Raw genomic sequence first — 21,182 nt, 5'->3', positions numbered from 1 at the left:
GTCATCCAAGATTTATTTTGGATAAGATAAGTAAGAGGAAGTTTGAAATTATTGGAAAACTCCAAGAGTAAGAGGCTTTGGAGGGAGGACGATTTGTTCAGAAATTGTTTTTATCTTACAACTAAAACTTGTTAAAAATTAACGTTTGTAAGCACTTCGGAAAAACTATTTTCTGTAATAATATAATAAATTATCCCTAGATTATGAATACTTTGTACTTTTTCAAAGTTTTTTTCATCTTTGTCCTGCATAGTAAAAAAATTAGTGAACAACTTTTGCTTTTTTTCAAATCTGTAACGATGTGAAATCGTCAATGCAATTCTAAGTGTTTATATTCCTCATTACTATTCTTACTGTTTTTTAAACTATTGAAAATGTTAAAATAATCTTCTGTGAAAATAGAAAAAAGTTCTCGAAACCATCCATACTTTCTTATTATCATCCCATTTGGAAGCTCTACGTCAACAATAAAAATATCTATAATAGTAAAAAATACACATTTTTTAAGAATGTGTTTCCCCATATTCTGATTGTCTGTTGCATTTCGTACGAATTTGCTAGAGCTTTGAAAAGAAAGTGACTGCTTGAATATTTGTGGATTTGCTGGGGTTGAACCCTGTCATATTGAGTCCATGATGCTACCCTGTAGACTAGCAAAACCTAAAACATGAAGTTACTATATATTTCAGAATACACATAGTACCAGTTCTAAAATAAGCATGTCACAAGTGTGACCAAAAATGCAGGTAATTTAGCCTAACTATAACTAAATACTGATATAACTACTATAATCCTGGTGAAATCGCAATATTGAACCTTTTACCTACTAAACCCCATCCTCCATATTGGAGGAACTTCGCCAACATTGGCTCTCATGTATTATTCAAGACGCATCACCCTGGAGTATTCTCCCTAGATTCACATTGTTTTAAAAAGTTATATATTTCCGGTGTGCAAACGAGAAAGTACTTCCCAGCTTTGTTCACGTTTGAATACGTTTTACACTGGGGTTTGAACTGTCAATTCAACGAAATGACCTCTACTTTAAACGATTGGATTTAACTAGACTAGACTTTCGTAGTGTCTGTGCTTGTGACATTATGTACAAAACAAGTTTCCCTATTTTCCTGTTAAATAAATAATCGAAATAGCAAAACCCGTGTAAGATCATTAAAGATTTATGATGAAGGGCTTGTAATCAAGGGATTAGAAAGATGCATGTACTAATAAAAAAATACAATAATAAATACAAAAATACAAAATACAAAAATACAAAAATACAAAAATACAAAAATACAAAAATACAAAAAATACAAAAATACAAAAATACAAAAATACAAAATACAAAATACTAATACTAATACAAAAATACAATAATTGTGTAGCTATGGTTGTGTAGCTAGTTCAATTATAAATGAAAATGTGAACAAGAAAATTCCGTTGACTAAAACTCTTCTATTTTGTATTTTGGCCTGATAATGATCGGTGGTATTGCCAATGTAAAATATGTTTGAGCGGAGCGAGCGAAGCGAGCGAAGCTCTTATACGTCGACTCTTATGCATTTCGTAATACGCAAACTCCTCCTAGACGGCTGAATCAATCGTTTTCAAATTTTGCATGGTGATAAAGACCATATCGGTGAGTGCCAACATCTATATGGCGTTAAAAAAGTCTCTCAGGAATCCGCCCCACTGGGTCTCAAAGATTCAATGTAATCCTTATGGAAGCAGTATTTGACACATAAACAAATACATATGATCAGCTGTTGACTTTTAAATGCAGTAGATAAAGAAATAGCCGATAGCATTATTCCACAGATATTAGAACAGAAACGGTATGGATCATAAATATAATCAAATGACGACACTAGCTTGAGGTCGGTGACGTAGGAAGTGGTGAAGGAAGTAGTAAAGGTGAGCAGTCTGGAGTGTGGAAACTGTTTATGACGATTAGATTTAGGTACCTGCATTCCTAAAATTCTATGGGAAGGGGGGAAAAGGGGTCCGCGACGTAGGAAGTGGTGAAGGAAGTAGTCAAGGCGAGCTGTCCAGAATGTAGGAACTGTTTATGACGATTAGATTAGGGTATCTGCATTCCTAAAATGCTATTGGAAGGGAAGGAAACAGGTCCACGACGTAGGAAACGGTGAAGGGAGTAGTGAAGGCGAGCTGTTCGGGGTATGGGATTTGTTTATGACAATTAGATTAAGGTATCTACAATCCTAAAATGCTATGGGAAGGGAGGAAAACAGATCCGCGATGTAGGAAATGGTGAAGTAAGTAGTCAAGGCGAACTGTCCGGAGTGTGGGAACTGTTTATGACGATTAGATTAAGGTATCTGCAATCCTAAAATGCTATGGAAAGGGATGGAAACAGGTCTGTGACGTAGGAAGTGGTGAAAGAAGTAGTAAAGGCAAGCTGTCCGGAGTGTGGATTTTGTTTATGACCAATAGATTAAGGTATTTGCAATCCAATAATGCTAAAGGAAGGAGAAAAACAGGTCCGCGACGTAGGAAGTGGTGAAGGAAGTAGACAAGGTGAGCTGTCCGGAGTGTGGAAACTGTTTATGACGATTAGATTAAGGTATCTACAATCATAAAATGCTATGGGAAGGGAGGAAAACAGGTCCGCGATGTAGGAAGTGGTGAAGGAAGTACTCAAGGCGAGCCGTCCGGAGCGTGGGAACTGTTTATGACGATTAGATTAGGGTATCTGCAATTTTAAAATGCTATGGAAAGGGAGGGAAACAGGTCCGTGACGTAGGAAGTGGTGAAGGAAGTAGTAAAGGCGAGTTGTCCGGAGTGTGGGATTTGTGTATGACCAATAGATTAAGGTATTTGCAATCCAATAATGCTAAGGGAAGGGGGGAAACAGGTCCGCGACGTAGGAAGTGGTGAAGGAAGTAGTCAAGGCGAGCTGTCCGGAGTGTGGAAACTGTTTATGACGATTGGATTAAGGTATCTACAATCCTAAAATGCTATGGGAAGGAAGGAAAACAGGTCCGCGATGTAGAAAGTGGTAAAGGAAGTAGTCAAGGCGAGCTGTGCGGAGTGTGGGAACTGTTTATTATGATTAGATTAAGGTATCTGCAATCCGAAAATGCTATGGAAAGGTAGGGACACTAGTCCGTGACGTAGGAAGTGTTGAAGGAATAGTAAAAGCAAGCAGTCTTGAGTGTGGGAACTCTAATGACGATTAGATTAAGGTATCTGCAATCCTAAAATGCTGTGGAAAGGGAGGGAAACAGGTATGTGACGCAGGAAGTGGTGAAGGAAGTAGTAAAGGCGAGCTGTCCGGAGTGTGGGAACTGTTTATGACGATTAGATTAAGGTATCTGCAATCCTAAATTGCTATGGAAAGGGAGGGAAACAGGTATGTGACGTAGGAAGTGGTGAAGGAATTAGTAAAGGCGAGTTGTTAGGAGTGTGGGATCTATTAATGACCAATAGATTAAGGTATTTGCAATCCAATAATGCTAAGGGAAGGGAGGGAAACAGGTCCGAGACGTAGGAAGTGGTGAAGGAAGTAGTCAAGGTGAGCTGTCCGGAGTGTGGGAACTGTATATGACGATTAGATTAAGGTATCTACAATCTTAAAATTCCATGGGAAGAGAGGGAAACAGGTCCGCGACGTTAGAAGAGGTGAAGGAAGTAGTAAGGTGAGTAGTGTGGAGTGTGGGAACTAGAAACCGTTTTTAGCAGTTAGATTAATGTATCTGCAATGCTGAAATGCTATGAGAAGGGATGAAAGCATGCCCACGACATACAAAATGGTGAAAGAAGTAGTTTAGGCTAGCTGTGTGGAGGAGTGTGGGCAATGTTTATGGCAATTAGATTAACGTATCTAAAATACTAAAATGCTATGGAACGTGAAGAAAATAGGTCCACGATGTAGGAAGTGGCTTAGGAAGTAGTTAAGTACCTATGAGCATAGTGTGAGAACCGTCTGGGCCGAGTTAGATTAATATATCTTCAATCCTAAAATGCTATGAGATGGGAAGGAAACAGGTCTATGACGTAGGAAATGGTGAAGAAAGTTAGTAGTAAGGCTTGCAGTGCAGAGTGTGGGAACTGTCTTTGGCAATTACATCAATATATGTATCTGCAATCCTAAAATTCTATGGGAAGAGAGGGAAACAGGTCCACGACGTTGGGTGTGGTGAAGGAAGTAGTAAAGGTGAGCAGTGTTGAGTGTGGGAATAGATTAATGTATCTGCAATGCTAAAATGCTATGGGAAGGGACTGTAGACCGTAGGTTAAAATGATTACGAAACACGAATCGATACATATTCCGATACATACAACCGTTTACAAAATAAATTTACAACTGAGTTGACAACAGCTGATTTTTACTCCATAGAGGCTAAAAACGATTTTTACTCCCTAAAGAGTAAAAATGCTACTTTAGACCCGCAACGCATGAACTAAAAAGGACTATTTTTCTTGCAGCACGACAAAAACAATATACTATAAACCCTTGATGACTCCGCTCAATTTTGTGGATGCCTCTGCAAACGCCACCTAGTAACAATTATCGTCTTGTACAATTGTATAATATAAGTAGAGAATCTATTTTAAGTGTTGGCGTACTTATTTTATTCTCTCCGGATAATGTTATCTACTAGTACGTAATCTACAAGTTATTAAATCAGATTTATGTTGAAACAAGAAATACTTTTAAACATTTTGTACTTTGGCTAACAATAAACTTGTCCCAAAGAGTGCCAAATTTTAGTTATATTTATTAATAGCAATAGCAGCTCTTACCAGTGAACCAGATATATATTTTACAAATTTCAAACTTTGCAAATTTCCATCCCATACATACTCAGGGAACACATAACCGACTTGGATATGGGGAACATGTGTGCCGAATAGCTTAAGTAGACTCGTATACTAGATGGAATTACTCTTACGTTCATAGCGTTGAATATGTATAGAAAAACAAAAAAACCGTTTTAATATTGTCACCGGGGACAGATTGATATAAAGGTTTATTTTATAGCCTATAAATATTCATGATCACATTTATGATCATCACATTTTCATCTAATTTTATTTGAACGGTTTGAAATATATAATTATTTATATAGTAGGTTTAGTTTGAGACTATTAATTAATTACTTATTTAATATTTTACTTCCCCATTGAGAAATAAAATGACAGAATTTATAAAATTATGCTTTAAACTTATGCTTTTGGTAAAAACGGTATAATATTGAAGCATAAAAAAATGGAAAAGTTTATCTTCTCTTGAACAGTTTTATTTTAGCGAATTTCCCATATAGGGAATAAGCTATTACCGTAGTACTCATGGTAAGACCTGGACGCGGGACCGATTTTTTTTTTCGTTTTGAGGTCCCTAGAGGCCAAAAACACCATCCGTTCAAATTCATATATATATATATATATATATTTATATATATATATATATATATATATATATATGTGTCCGTCAGCACGATAACTCAAGCAAAAATGATCCGATTTTGATGAAATTTGGTACAAACGTGTAAACCTACGTTTATTCGAACGAGTTCGCGATCCAGCATGATCGGACCATGGGAACGGGTGTTTACAAGGGGTTTTATGGGGTAAAAATAGGTTTTTCCCATTTTTGACCCAAAAAACTTAAAATTTTGCAATTTATTTCCAAACCATTTTGTAGAGCTTAAAAAAACAAATAATTTAGTATATTGAAGCGTTATTATGCGCCTAACGGTTACGGAGAAAATTCAAAAAAATTGTAAATTTAAAATTCCCATGTTATTCTTATGGAGAATAAGTAAACTGTTGTAGTTTGCTTGTTTATGAACATATTTTGATCAAATTTGGAAAATTTTTTTATTTCTTACTAACTATTAACATTTTCCAAAAAAAAAACAATTTTACCCTCCCTGATGCAGCAAACCTAAGTACTTGTTAAACTAATTCTATTTAAAGTGGGAATAAATGTTATATTTTTAAGTAGACATTTCAGTGTAAATCCAATCAGTCAAATGGAAATTCGCTTAGTCTGCAGGTTTGCTGCGGCGGGGGTATTTTTTTTTATTTTCTTCAGCAAATTTACTAGGGACCCTAAAACAGTTATACCTTATCAAGGAATTTTTTCATTCCAGAGAAAACTGTTACTATTACTAAGTGGGTCGTCTTATGATGATTCAAGAAATAATAAACGATCTTAATATTCAACGACGACCGGCTAAAACAATTGAGGTACTCTTTGAAGTAAAAGGTTTTCCAGGTAAATATCAGTTGATTAGCCAATTTTTTACGTGCTACTCCAAACATATATTCATTAATATTTCTTTATACATACGTATCATACTAAACTGAACGGATATATCAAGGCACTCTCTCTCTAGCTCGGCCACACTACGCTTTTCTCTTCACCGACCAACCGTTTATAATAAATCATTTGCAGTACCAGCATGCTGCACATGGGACTGCGTACCTTATCCTTTTAAATCCATGGAAAACCGTTCCCGTCTGACGGTGGCGCTGAAAGAATATTTCCTTAAAAGGATGTTCGTGGCCTGGCAATATGGCGTGTATCAGGCCTAGATGCAGCACAGAGTGTATGTCTGTGAGACAGAACGTTAGTAGAGAACAAATAATATTTATAGTTTCATAATTTTTTTATTGTAAGTTATTACTTGTCTACGCTGATGACATTTTTTAGAGGGTTTGCAGTGGCTCAAACGCTTTTTGGGAAAGTAGTCCAAAACCCACATACTTTGTGGACGTGCCGGGAATTGAACCCACCTTTCCCCGCACCGCAGTCCGAGTCATCTACCACTAGGGCAGCAACACTCATTTCTTTTTGGTCAATTTTTTTACCAGTTTTGTAAGGGAACAGTCCAAAACCTGGCCATGTTACTATCTCACGTCGACCTTTGGTTAGTTGGTGTCATTAATTGATACCCCAATGAGAAATGGCATCTGATACCTGTAACGATCTCAGCTGGAATCGGACCAGCTACCTTCAGACTTGAAAGTGAGCGCTTTAAAAATTTGGCAATTTTGTTAATGATTCGTATTTCTTAAGAGGTGAAACGTAAGAGGGCCACGATGTTCTACGTACATCTCAGTAAAGACATATTTTCATTCGATACGTTCTTTTATATTTACTACTATTTATTTTAAAATATGATATTTTAATTTACGGTCAGAAATAAACAAGGATATGAAATGTAATACAGGATTATTTTATTACCCCTTTTTAAAGTTTTATTTTTTCCAAATGATTCAATCATATGTAACATTGATTTATCTCACAATCGTACTCTTATTTGAGATATCCACATATACAGTATCAGCATCAAAAACAAGTTGTCACTACATTGGCAACGAGTAATAATTAACCAGTTGTCGATCACGGATTTCGTTATATTGTATCTTATGATTTATATTTCATATAATCCATTTTGTTGACATCAAGTGTTGTAAACAGCTGGCTTTGTTTGGTTTACATTATTATCATTGATATTTAGTTCTGCTACCAAGAATTACTTAGAATCTAGTAAAAGCTTTGTGATAGCTATTTTATACCGTTGTTTAGTTATTTCACCAAATATTGATGTATACTTATTTTTAAGCATATAAGAATTTTATTGAGTTATAGAACCAACATTTGGTGCAGTTTTTACCATTCAGCATTTTAAGCTCACTACATTCTACAATATACTTTTAAGGTCTAATTTTAATTACGCCTCGGAATCACTAACTGAAGACCGTGGCGCATTTAAGCTGCTTATGAATACAGGGTGTGTTGAATGGAGTGGGGTGACTTGTGTTGGTCTTACTGACTCTCGTGATTATGTATCTAAAGACAAAGTTTGTATTACTACTAGTGACTTCGTCCTAACTGACGGGTTCTGTATCACATTCGAAGCATCTGAACATATTTGAATCTCTAGTATCAATCGCTTAATGCACCATGAAATGTATTTCCCCTTGTTACTTCCAACTAAAATAAAGGTTATATCACTTCTCATAACTTTATAATCAATGCTTAGTAGGTCGCAGGACCACTTCCATGTAAGGCGACGGCGCTTGACACATGAAGGAGTGGTTGACGAGTTTCAAACATTCTGATGATAACATGATGCAATTGAGAAGGCTGGTCGACTCAGGTTTAAGGGGTTCGAAGATAAAGAAAAAGAAATATGACGATAGAATAAGATCAACACGATAACATGTTTTATGAGGTGTTTCAGGAAAATTCTTTGATAGAGATAGCAGTCGATGTGTGTTGGTGCCTGATTACATAAATCTACTTTTTACAAAAGATTTCAATAGCAGAGTTTCTTCTCCTTAACTAGAATCATCTACATGTAAGTAAAATAAGACAGTTCGGTCTGTATTCCTCCTCTGCAAGAAACGATCATGCAAAGAATCTTCTGCTCATCGTCTGTTTTGAAGTTTCCATTCCCGTCTATTTTTAGAACCCTTTTGCTTCGTCAATGAATATGTTTAACTGCCCACACCTCAGCATACAATTCCCATATGCTTGGTGATTCGTCGAATTTTTTTATGCCACCTCTTTTGTAATGGCGTGGAACCTTTTCACTGACTGTTCAACGACAAATATTACAAAATTATAATTTTGTTAGTTTTGTATATGACACTAAGTTTGATATTTGACTGTGCAATAGCTGAGTAGATCGCAATACAAACAAGAAACATCGGTTAAAATCTGAGTGTGAGTAAGTAACTTTCTATGGTTAAAAACTTTAGCCCCCTTGCCTTATTCATTGTGTCATAGCTGTCCTAATACAGTATGGATATGGAACATATATTTCAATAAATTCAGTTTACTCACCACAAAGCTTTATAAATCATCCATTTCAATATACACCCGACTACTCTTATTACCTTTAGAAACTATACAAAATACAGTCTTAAAAAGTGATTATGTTTTTTTTTTAGTTTTTGTTATGAAGTACTTGTGACTGATGATATAATTGAACAAGATTACAAATTTCTAAATATCCTGCTGGCCAGTATTAGAAGAGAGCGGGAAGCAAGATGCCTCCTAAAGTAGGCTGCATCAATCATGCTCATGTCGCCAGAGTTTGAAATTGATCCATCCATCGTTCTTCACTCCAGCTCTCATTTGCTTCACAACTATAGTGTGATTCAAATGTAAAATAAAATGTTTAAAATCATTTTTTTACTCCGTATTTTTTTAGATTTTACTCCCACCATCAAGAGTAATCTTTAAAAATTAGCAACAGGTGAAACCTGAATGATGAAAAAACTAAGTGCAGTATTTGAGTTTTTAACCCTTTAAGTTTAATCCACCAGTTTATACCATACATAACAATATAAAGAGAGTGTCAACTTCTAAGTAATCCAGCTGTGGTTTTTTTGGTCTTTACCCCAGAGAATAACATTCATTTACGGGAGGTGCATAACTGTAAAGGCTAGCACAGCTACTCTTTGGAAATATATAAGTTTTTCTGGGAAAACGGGACGTTTCCGAGAAAAATAACAGTCATTTTTAGAATCGGCGTGAAATTTAGATAATTTTGAAATAAAATAATTTCGGGCGAGGCACGGAGATTAGGTCAGTAGGGATATAGTTACAACAACAAAAAATCCATGGAAACTTATTTGGCCCTATCAAACGACACACAGTTTAAAAAAAGATCAATTGTTAAATATCTGTAAAATCACGATTTTTAGTGTTTAGTAAAATAATACAAATAAGGTGCAACCTGACTACTTTAGACTTATTCTACCTCTTTTTACAACTAAAATTCGATATTTTTCAGCCGTTTTATTAAATATTTTTGAACCTGTTCTCGTTCTAAGGGAAGTTTTAAGCGCAAACTTTCCCTGACAATTTTTATAAAATCAGTTATAAAAACGATTTTACTATAAACATTAAAATTTACACCATTTTGAAGTTTTGATTTGCACCAAATTGTTTTTTAATGATATTGATCCACCAAATTTCACAAAGTTTGTTTGGAACCATTCTAAAATAAAAATGATTATGTAAAAAAGTCAAAAGTTATTTTGGAAAAATCGATCCTTGTTTTTTATTTTGATTTTTACCCATAAAATAATTTCCTTTGGTATAGCTGTTTACTTCCGGCCCCTCTTTGTACAAAGCTATAAACAAATGTTATCCTATAAATTAAAACGATAACTTATAACGTCAATAATATTGATGTTCAATTAAAAATTAATCTTTTAAGATACTACCATATACTCCTTTTATCTATGATACTACTCAACAAAATCTATACTATTATATAAAAATCTAATGGTGTCTGTCTGTATGTGTGTTACTAATAGGTGCAAAAACTACTGAACAAACTGGGCTAAAATTTTACAAAAAATATAGTTACCACACCAAGGACCATTATAGGACTATTCACGTTTCGATACTGACCGTAGGCTTTGCCTCTTTGGCTTTAAAAGTTGTGAGGTGAAGATTTTAAAAGTAAATATTGATTGGTCTCCATGGCTGCGATGAGAACACTAACAATGTTTGTTTACATTTGCTTTGACATTTAAATGTAAACAAGAAGAACTGCTAAACTGAATATTTCACAATTTCAGACAGCTGATACAAAGAAAATATACTATTTTCCATAACTATGAAGGAGGTTTATTTTAAATCTAACCTTTTATCATGGATTATATATTCGAAAACTATGTCAATGATTATAAAAAAAAGATTCTATAACCGTTGCTGTATCAACTCTGGCTCTGCTTTGGATTTTTTAAAGCGTCTAAGTTATGAAAATAATGTCATTGATATGTTTTCATGGAAACAGTATGAAAATTACAATGTATAGATGTTTTGTATGAATTTGGAGGCTACTTTAAATAAATTCCAACTGCTTAACATGTGTTGGATTAACTTAACTCTTAAACATAACTTGCACATCACATTGTTTTTTATATGTATATTTAGGTAAATTAAGTTATTGTGTTTTGCTAAACCTATGCTTAAATTCAACTAAAGAATGTTGTTGATTTTTGTTTTCTAAAATCTGTTGTATATGTGTAACTATATTTAATTATCAAATGGTAATACAAAAAACTCTTATTTTATCTTAACATAGCTTTCAGTTCACATTTACTTTATTTGATACATTTATTATTTGTTTTGCCACACCACTGATTTACTGATTAAATTAAACCAAGGAAAATATCATACAACTAAGCAGTACACATAGTGTTCTTTTGTTTCTAAAATCAATGAAATATCTGTTACTATGTTTACTTAATGGTATGTGTGAAAATGTAAAGGCAATGGACGATAGAACTGATTAAAAGAACTGGTTTGAATATTGAGTTGTTTGTTAAAATTTTTGTAGAGTAGAATCAGAGATGCAATGAAACATATACTGTATTTGCTATTACAGTTTTTAGTGTTTGATGCTTTGATTATCATATTAGTTTTGTCTGCTGTCTTTAATGCTAAATTATTTGTTCAAATTTTTTTTATAGTAGGTACCTATAGATATAGTTTCTTTAATATTTCAAAAGACTGTGATAAGGCACAGCAATATTTCTAAAGTTTATAACAGCTGACTTAGTTTTGCTAATGATTTATTGTGAGTGAAGAAACTAAAGATGGAAGGATTTGTGATTTAATATAAAAAAGAGTGAAATAAAACAATGTTTATTTAAATTTAATATTTAGTATTTTTGCTACTTCAAAATTGAAATTTAAAATGTCAATAATAAATTAAAAGATATGTAAAGGGAGAATAAGGTAAATCATGTAGGCCTATGTCAAAGTTTTATTCGAAGATTTGGTTAGTTTTTCTCATATCAGCCTACACAAGATTTAAAATTAATCAAAACCAAAATGGTGGTAGCCTATCCACTACTTACCAGATTTAAAAGTCATAACTTAAACGTTTCTATTACGGCTATAAAAGTTGAATTTTTTTCCTAAAAGCGTTGGCGGATCTGTACCGGTAACTATTATGCAACAGATGTAAAGAATGTTTCTATTTTGTGTCCTCTTCCCGTTGCAAAGCACGGGTACAACAGCTAGTAGTGTATATTTTTTATTCGCAGTAAATATAAATTGTAAAGGTTATTCCGTATAGTGAAACAGGATCCCTAGTTAATTAGTTTCAACTGCGTGTTTAATTTATTCAACGAGTAAAATATCACGCAACCTATCAGATGGTGCACACTATTGCTGTACCATGATAAATACTTGGTATACATGTCAGTAAACAAATAAAAAGCCTTTTCAAATCAATTCATCTTAGTGGTGTTCGTTTGGATTTTTCATCAACACACAATCATATTTCTTGAAATATAGTTGATCTTTTAGTACCTAATATTATATTCTCTAGAAAATTGTCTCCAAGCCATACAGTAAAAACTCCAGTGTGTGACGTCAAAATCTGTTAACTCTTCTCGAAATCGAACCGTTGACCTTGACTATTTTTGGAGAGTACTTTAACCCCTAACACGGCCAACTTTTACATAGGTTTTAATTAATTAATTAATTAAATACGAACGCACTGTATGAATTGGGAACGCCACTAAGGCATATTTTTATTCACAAATGATCAAAAGATTATTGTAAGGAGCCTTGTCACTAAAATCAGCAGTTTTATAGTCAGGACTTTTTAACAACCCAAAGATCAAGAACAGCTGGGTCCGGCTTATTCAATTGACTTTTTCTCAGGATCGATCTACCTCTAGCTCTAAACTGTTTGACGATAACTATAACAACTCTGCCACCGAGCTTTAAATACTGTAGTATGTTTTATTGAAACATATGTTTGATAACAAGACGCTCGATAAAATATCTAAAATCTCAGAATATAATACAATTATTTTAACACAACATTTGAAACTGCACTACAAGAAACACGTTTTGCATTTTAGGATATCGTATTCAATAAATCATTGGCCAAGTTCCAGTACCCTACGGCCGTATACAACGGTAATGCAGCTTTTGGGAACTGGCCAAAATCAACATAGGTTTGCATCATGGGAGGAAATTATAGTAAAATGTTTCTAAGTACAAGGAAATTCAAGTAATTTACATCGTAAAAATGTTACCATTCAGTTACCGTTGTAATCCTTAACATGTTATCTAGCTTTTAACATTATTGTAACAAACTACAGTTTATAAAATCTTATCATACGATCTGAGCCCAGATAATGTCAAATATGTACATTAGATCATAAATAAAACACAATAAAAATTATAATAATACGTGCCTCAGTTAAACATCTAAAGTTGTGTCTATTTATTGCACTTTAAACGAAACCTATTAAACCTTTGCAATTTTACCAAAACGTACATTTCGAATCAACAAATTACTTAAACTATGTTTGTAAAATAACATAATATTACCATAAGTACACAATTACAGCATTTCATTAAAATAAGCTTCGTACTACAGTAATAATATTGGCTCAAACAAAATTATTAACGAAAAGATGTTTTGACTTATGTAGGTAACTGTTTGAGAAAAAGAGATTATGGATTCATCATAAAGAGGGGCTTAAAATAAATGTACATAGTTTTGCTTGTTAAATACAGATTTAACTTTTCAAAAACAAACCTATTTTTATATTATTACTAGAGGACCATGATGCTCCGCAGCGTTAAAATAAATATAATATCCCAGAAATAATCAAATTTATGATTTTGTTTGAACAATACAGTCTCTTAATCGCTTAAATAAAAGACGACATTTCACTGAAAGTTCTTAGACCAAAAATATATAGGATTATATAATTATAACTGGTGAAATACATCTTTAATTGATGTAAGAATTCTAAAATAATCACATTATGTTTTTCGGTCAAATAATACAGTAGGTTACAGTAGGTTTTTGTATATATGTCGATGCTTGATGTGAAATATTTGCGTGCATGGCATAAATTTGTGACCTAAATCATGAAAATCGGTCAGGTAGAAGAGCCAAACGAACTCGGAAAAGAGAAACCAAATCCAACTCCCATAAGAAATACATGGGGAGCGATTTCGTTTAGGCCTACGTATAAGCCAAGTGATAGTGATGGGAAATCTGTGCGTGCATACCTTCAATTTGAGACCTCAATCATGTTAATCGGTCGGGTAGAAGAACCAAACAAACTCGGCAAAGAGAAACCAAATTTAAATCCCATAAGAAATACATAAGAAGCAAATTTCATTTGCGTATAAGCCGAGTTATACTATGGATAATTATATGCCGATGCTTGATGACAAATCTGTGCGTACATACCTTCAATTTGAGACCTCAATCATGAAAATCGGTGGGGGAGAAGAGCTAAACGTAGTCGGAAAAGAAAAACCGATTTTTTTTAAAATATATAAGATACTTTGACAATTATATGAATTTCAAAAGTCATGACAGTTTATAAATTAATATTTATTGTTTCCGAAACTTTTAACGTGTGTTTCTGCTGGAATATATTTAACTATTCATATACCAAACTTTCAACACTTTTATCTGCTTTAATTTAATAACATCTAATCTGTTGTTGTTTCCGTTCATGATATTCTTTTAGACTCGTTATTCAAATCTGAATTTGAAAGCACAAAGAACGATATATAGAAACTGCATTGTTCAGTAAATCTTATATTTTATCACCAAATCACGTTATTAAGTGATCGAGATCCTTAATTTAACCAAAAATCTGTAGTTTGCGCAAGTGTATTTAGGTCAGGCCGGGGTACTGTACATAGATCGATGGACAAACACAACTAAAGTGTGTAGTTTGGCCAAATTAACTCGCTTACATGCACTTTATAGCCTACATTTCGTTGCCAGCAAAGTGAAGTTTAATTGCATACTGTTAAAGTAATTGAACAGGTTTTACTTTAACCAATGTTACGTGTTGCTGAAATGTATGTGAGGGATATTCTTTTTTTGATTTGGTAATAATTCAAAGTAAATACTGTAAGACTGTAATTTAGTACGTTATTTTATAGTATCAAGTTGAAATAAATCTGTGTCTTTGTGATTTTACGAAAAAAGAAATATTTCTGTTGGGTGTTGTCTTCTAAATCCAAATTATCGAATTTACCATCACCAAAGTAAATAATCTGAGGAGATTTAGGAGTTGGAAGAATAGAAAAATATCACAAATATGGGTGATATTAAAAAAAAATCCCATTGTAGTTAAAATTTATACAAACATAAATAATCACAAATAAAAAGATAATTTTTACATTAGAACACATCTCGATAAAATTGCCATATAAAACAACATTGCATGGTCTTCATATTACTGTGTTGTTATTGCTGGATTAACGAAATTATACTTAACCATATTTTGATCAGATCTGCTGGCTTAGCGTGAAACACTTAATGTGTTTCAATACTGAAAACTCCCCTAATATCTAAAATACGTACGTTTACATCGTTGGATGAAACTCCTTTTGTCTCAGGGTGATAGGTCAAAGACAAATGTTTGTACTGAGAAAAAATATAAATAATTTATTAATTTGCCAGGAAACTCATAATCGTATGAATGGTGTTATATGATGGTTAAATAGTTATTGGTAGAACTCTTTACTAGGCGTAAACATATTCCACGAAATATTGACAGGACATTTGCAAATGATAAACATACGCAGTTGTGATTAATACATTGCAAAATTTTATCGATTTCGACCGAGACAAAACTCCTTCCATTACACAACCTGTCCGGTGAAACGTGTTCGGAATAACAAACAGAACATCGCCCGTAACACTGGTTTGATGCCTCTCGTGCATTTGTTGACCCAATTCGGTTTGCCACTCAAGGATAATCCAGCAAGTGGATTGTAATGATTTTTTTTACATATTGGAAATTTGGGTAATATTATTATGAACATCTGGTGAACAGTTCCGATCATAAAATAATTTGCAATAATTTATACCGCTGAATCTGTTTCAAATTATATAAATGATTAAAAAAATTAAATCGAGGATCCAATTTTTACTCCTTACTAAAAACATCCTAACTATTCATTTTTATAATAAGTTTTTTTATGTTATAGCATAGAAAAAATGTTTGGAGATTTTATTAGATACCATTTTATTTTACTTTCTATTATCTGGAACCATTTACTGTCCCGAGAATCCTGACCAGGACACATTAGTCGAAAGCCTCTGACCTCACAAAATCGGCCTGAGAATGTAATAATAATCTACTACTTTAGGTTAATTTGACATTATCATAACAGTGGATCTTAAAAACATTATTAATATAAATGTTTATTCTTAAACTACTAATTGTTATATTACAATTATGGAGCTTTTTTGTCCTAAATCCGTTGAGCTACCAAATGTAAACCTTAAATCAATTGGCTGATAAAATAAAAACCACAGAAAAATCTCTAATCTAGAAAAGAATTCTAGTCCAAAACAGCTTTCTAGATGTTAAATGCATGTTAAATGCAACCATATTCTTTCTTTAAAATCATCTGGAAAGTTATTTAAATTTATTTTTTCCTATGTTACACTTCAATTATTCGGACGATGCTGAAATAAATTTACTGTATGATTTAAGGCAAATACAAAGCTTTTTGAGATTTTTTTGGGTTACAAAATTCTAAAACTTTTAGGTTCTAAAAAAATCTTGTTCCTAATGAGTTTTAGCTACGCCTAAATTAATATACCTTACCAATTATTTATGCAATAGAACTAATTATTACAAAAGTAAATGTAATTTACTGTCTAGCTTAATAAATATTAAAACAAAATTATAGTAATTAAAATATGTAATATTTTTGTAATTTGTGTGTTTTAGAAGAGTATTTTGTTATTGAGAAAAGTACCTATGTAGTGCTGTTTTTGCAAACCTCTTTGTATTCTGGATTAAGCATATAGTAGCCAAAGTAAGGGTTTGGAAAGCAAAAAGCGCAACCAGCGACGGGTGGAATCGATACGGAAGGTGACAAAATTTGACTAATAGTCAGGTGTTTTATTGCCCTATCTATCACGGAGAGAATAACTTTATGAATCTAAATATGACCAAACCAAGATTATTTGACTAATACGTACGAATGTGTTGTAGCATTGACTATATAACACTACTAGTGTTATATAGTCAATGGTAGTAGACTTTTTCTATTTATGGTCATTGTTTCACTCATATTCTTAGGTGTAGTTATAAATGTAGCTTTAATTCGTTTTTCTTACAGGTATATAGAAGAGTTGCCAAATAAAGCTAATAATCACTATTTTATTACCTAATATAATTTTTTTTATTTCATTTTTTGGATCAGATTTCTCAAATTTAACGTCTTAACCAATTTAATTAATAATCTTAGACTTGGTCAAATTATGCAGTAGAAAGTAAATATTAGAGTTTAACAACTGTACCAGTACATATTTAAAATTGTCTATGTAAAATGTCTAGAATATCTGGTACTTCACAGCATTAACACCACAAGTATTCTAACTATAGTTGTAAAGATCAGGTATTGAATTGAAAAAATAATTAGTTGGTACGAACTAAAATTCAAAAAAATAGATGGATAAGGGATGAATTTAAAAATCGTGAACGCATTTAAATATGATTGATTTAAAAGTACATGCCATTTTTGCTGGTCATTAAAAATATATTTCCGGTGTTGTAGTAAACCGAACAAGAAATTTTTGCGACTTTTCGTCTTTTTATCGTTGAATCATAAAATAAACAGGGAGACATTTTATGGACCTTCGAAAGACCCAATAAAGGGATCTTTTGTTATTTTATAGTTGAATCGTGTTTCAATAACAGTGAATACGATTACTCTCAAAGTTACTTGATTTTAGTGAAACATGTACTAAAAACATTGTTTTCTAGATTACAATTAATATATCAGTAACCAAATACTGATATATTTAACAGTGTCTGATTTGTATGTAGGTGAACATTAAAATCAACTATATAAAATTATTTTGCGTTTTCAGAAAATAAATTTGCATCATGGTGGCTCATTCAAGGGGGTATATCTTTTATTACATGTCAAAATTAATAAAACGCATACATACATTTACGCTTATATATTAATAATGTATGAAGGAAGTAATTTTGTGATTATTGAAAAGTTTGAGACAAATTAAGTTAGTAACCCATTTCTTCGTACTTTTAGAACCAGCTTTGGAACTAACAGAATTTTGAATCATTAAAATATGCGTGCATACTGTTTTATTCAGATTACAATAAAATCGGATACTCTTTAAGCACAAAAGTCCCGCACCTATCACCACTTCCCTGTGAGAAAATTATCCTAACTTCAGTGTAGCTAACCGAAACTACACTAAGTAACTAATCAGTCTACTGATTATAATCTCTTTGGTACACGACTGCAACCAGCCAACGTTTAGAACAGCATGTTTTGCATGTTACTAATCTGTTTTGGATATTGAACGCGTTAATTAGCGTACAGTAATCAGCAGTTGTACCTAGGTCACATACTAGCTCGAGGTCATAAACTAATCACCAAAATCCTTCGCAATTGATATGTGACAAAAATGCCTATTCGGTGTTTTGATTTAGCGTCTGAAGCGTAAACTCTATAAATCAGAAACAGAATAAAATGTTATGACTGCGAACGCACGTCATATTCTCTACGCCATAAACTCTGATCATATGATTTGCAATTAAATCTCGCAGTGATAGAGACGTAAACCCCAATTTTAAATACATCCTTTTTATTTTTTAAATGTTATTAAGGTTTCTAAAACATCATGCCGACTGATTGGTTAATTTTCATTTTGTACATAAAATTTCACAATTAACTGTATTTAACAATATAATTCATGTGCTGTAGATCATTTAAACGAAACAAAATACAGATTGACCAAAAGTTCAACAACTTTTAATAGGCTACTATGTAGTTTTTGCTTTATCTTTGATTAAAGTATTCTTATTTCAGCGGCGAAAATGCTGGATTGACACATTATGTGAAATCTTGTAGCCTATACCTTATACATTACATTGTTACATTGTTAAGATAAGCGGTACGATGTGGCCTCATTAATTTACCTCAAATAAAAAATGAGATTCTCCCATATTATGACACTCCTCACATTCACAATCTATATTTGTTACGAAAACTGTTTTGGGAACAATTATTCTGCTGTATATGTTAAAATAAAATGTTCTTTTAGTTGGGCTTTGGTTAAAAAGTTGACGTATTTGACATGAATATCAGACATGGAGTAGAGTACTTTTTCGGAATTTGAATTCTATAGTTCCATTTTAATTCTAAGCCTAGCTACAACTTTTATAATAAGGAAATGTATATGTAAAGTCCGCGGTTTTAATTGAAAGTAAATCAGCTAAAAGCCCTTATTAAGATATATTTTGCTAATGCTAATTAACACTGAAGTACACATCCTATCTAGAAGGACCAGAAAACACTTATTTTTATTAAAAAAAAAAAAAGTTAAATGAGCCATTCACATACTATAACTGTAGAAATGTATTTTTCCTCCCTTAATTTTTGTTACTGTAATTTTTGACTAGACATTAGAGGTGCTATCGCTTACAATACATCGTCCTATCAGTTTCTTTATTTAGTAGTTTGCTCAACGATCTAGTAAATACTATTTACGCAAGTTGCGTACACCACTTTACCTACGACAGTTTTTTTTAATAGCCAGCAATCACTACACGTAAATTTCAAGAGAGGTTATGTTTTCGTTTAAAACCTCTCATTGCAACTGATGCAAGTGATGCGAAGAATCTTGTACCATACATGCACCGTTCATTAAAAATTAAATTGGTCTAAACAGCTGATTAGTTGACGTTCGAAGCATTACAATTTTACTTCTTCTCTCGTAATCCTTGACCCTCATTGGTTTGGAGTTGGTAAAACAACAATGCTGTTAAGTAAGTAAACAATACAAATCGGTCATAGGTAAAATTAGGTAACGTCGATAGAAATCAGTAGAAATAATTTACGCGCACTTTGCCAGTGGCTCCATTCAACTACGTCCATTTTCAATGTAAACATTCGATAATATTAAAATTAGGGATGGGGTTCTATCAATATTTTATGATTATACGCGCAAAGTTAACATCCATCCTAAACCTATTATACTATGACTTACCTTCAAAAGCAGGTGTATCGGCGCACTGATGGAAGGCCTAGTCCGAGGAGGCGGAGTACACAGACAGGACTTGATAAGGGCCATCATGACACCTCATGTCACCCAGTGATAACCGCGATAGAGATCACAGGACAAACACACAAAGCCACGACGACGCACATCACAAGGCACATCAACTGCACAAGAGGAATCCGGTTAGAAAAGGTACTGCTTGGTTGGTTATATATTGTAAAGAGACTGCAGTAAATGTATAAAACATGGAGAGCGTGTAAAAAAAACTGTACTATGCAATAAATGCAATGCACGGTGGGGGTTCAGTAGTAAACACACTGTACAATGTGTATTTTATCACAACGGTAACTACTAAATTATTACCTACTGTGTTCAGTTATACGGATACTGTACACTGGGCATTTGATTAAAAATTGCTGTGCAATATGTATTCCGTTATACTATGTACTACATAATGAATAGGCTTATTCTTTGGGAACAGGTATTGCACGATAGGTATTCAGCATTCTGAAGGGTACTGGGCAATGGGTATTGAGTTATAAATGTAACTGGTCAATAGGTACCCCGTTAGGAAAAATACCGCATAGTGGTTATTCGATTATAGAATATACTGGATAACTAGTAATGCCTAATTAGGCTATAACTTATTGTAACAGTGTATATGATTATTTTTTATAATCACACATTTTAGAGCAAGAAGGCAACCCGCTCTTAAATACTACTTTCGGTATACGTTTATAAGATGTACGTAATAATATATGTTTTATTGTTGTTATACATTTCATATTCTAGTTTATTTTACGAACTGTATGTAACATGGCTAATATACTACTATATATAAATGGGCTTGCGTAAATGAATGCATAAAAGTATACCTTAGAATCAGTTATGTACAAAGTTTACATGGCTAATATACTTGTATATAATAATGATCTTCCTTAAAAAAATACATAATTGTTACCTTACAATAAGCTACGTACAAACTGATCATATATTATTGAATTTTTCTGTTACAAAAACTGCATACTGCGTTGGAGCAATCCACTAATGAGGCAAAACTGCTATTTCATCCTTTTAAATAGAGCAACTGAATGAAAAGGTACACGTTGATGCATTCATTAGAATGCT

At 32.9% G+C, this 21,182-nt stretch overlaps 1 protein-coding gene across 1 annotated transcript in view; it reads right to left on the bottom strand.

Moving 5' to 3' along the window:
* Positions 1-20,141, bottom strand: part of LOC129001237 (tensin-1) — a 386,355-nt gene extending 366,214 nt beyond the window's left edge. The window contains exon 1 of the mRNA XM_054428467.1: positions 20,043-20,141. Within this exon, the coding sequence (XP_054284442.1) occupies positions 20,043-20,129 (87 nt within the window). The 5' untranslated portion in view covers positions 20,130-20,141. The remainder of the gene's footprint in view (positions 1-20,042) is intronic.
* Positions 20,142-21,182: the final 1,041 nt, after the last annotated feature.

This window comes from Macrosteles quadrilineatus, unplaced genomic scaffold, assembly GCF_028750875.1.
Source record: "Macrosteles quadrilineatus isolate MER2022 unplaced genomic scaffold, UCM_ALF_1.0 Scaffold_8__2_contigs__length_117827958, whole genome shotgun sequence".
NCBI classification, from domain to species: Eukaryota; Metazoa; Arthropoda; class Insecta; order Hemiptera; family Cicadellidae; genus Macrosteles; species Macrosteles quadrilineatus.
Note: the sequence above shows the minus strand (reverse complement) of the source record. Positions and strands in the feature narration are given on the sequence as shown.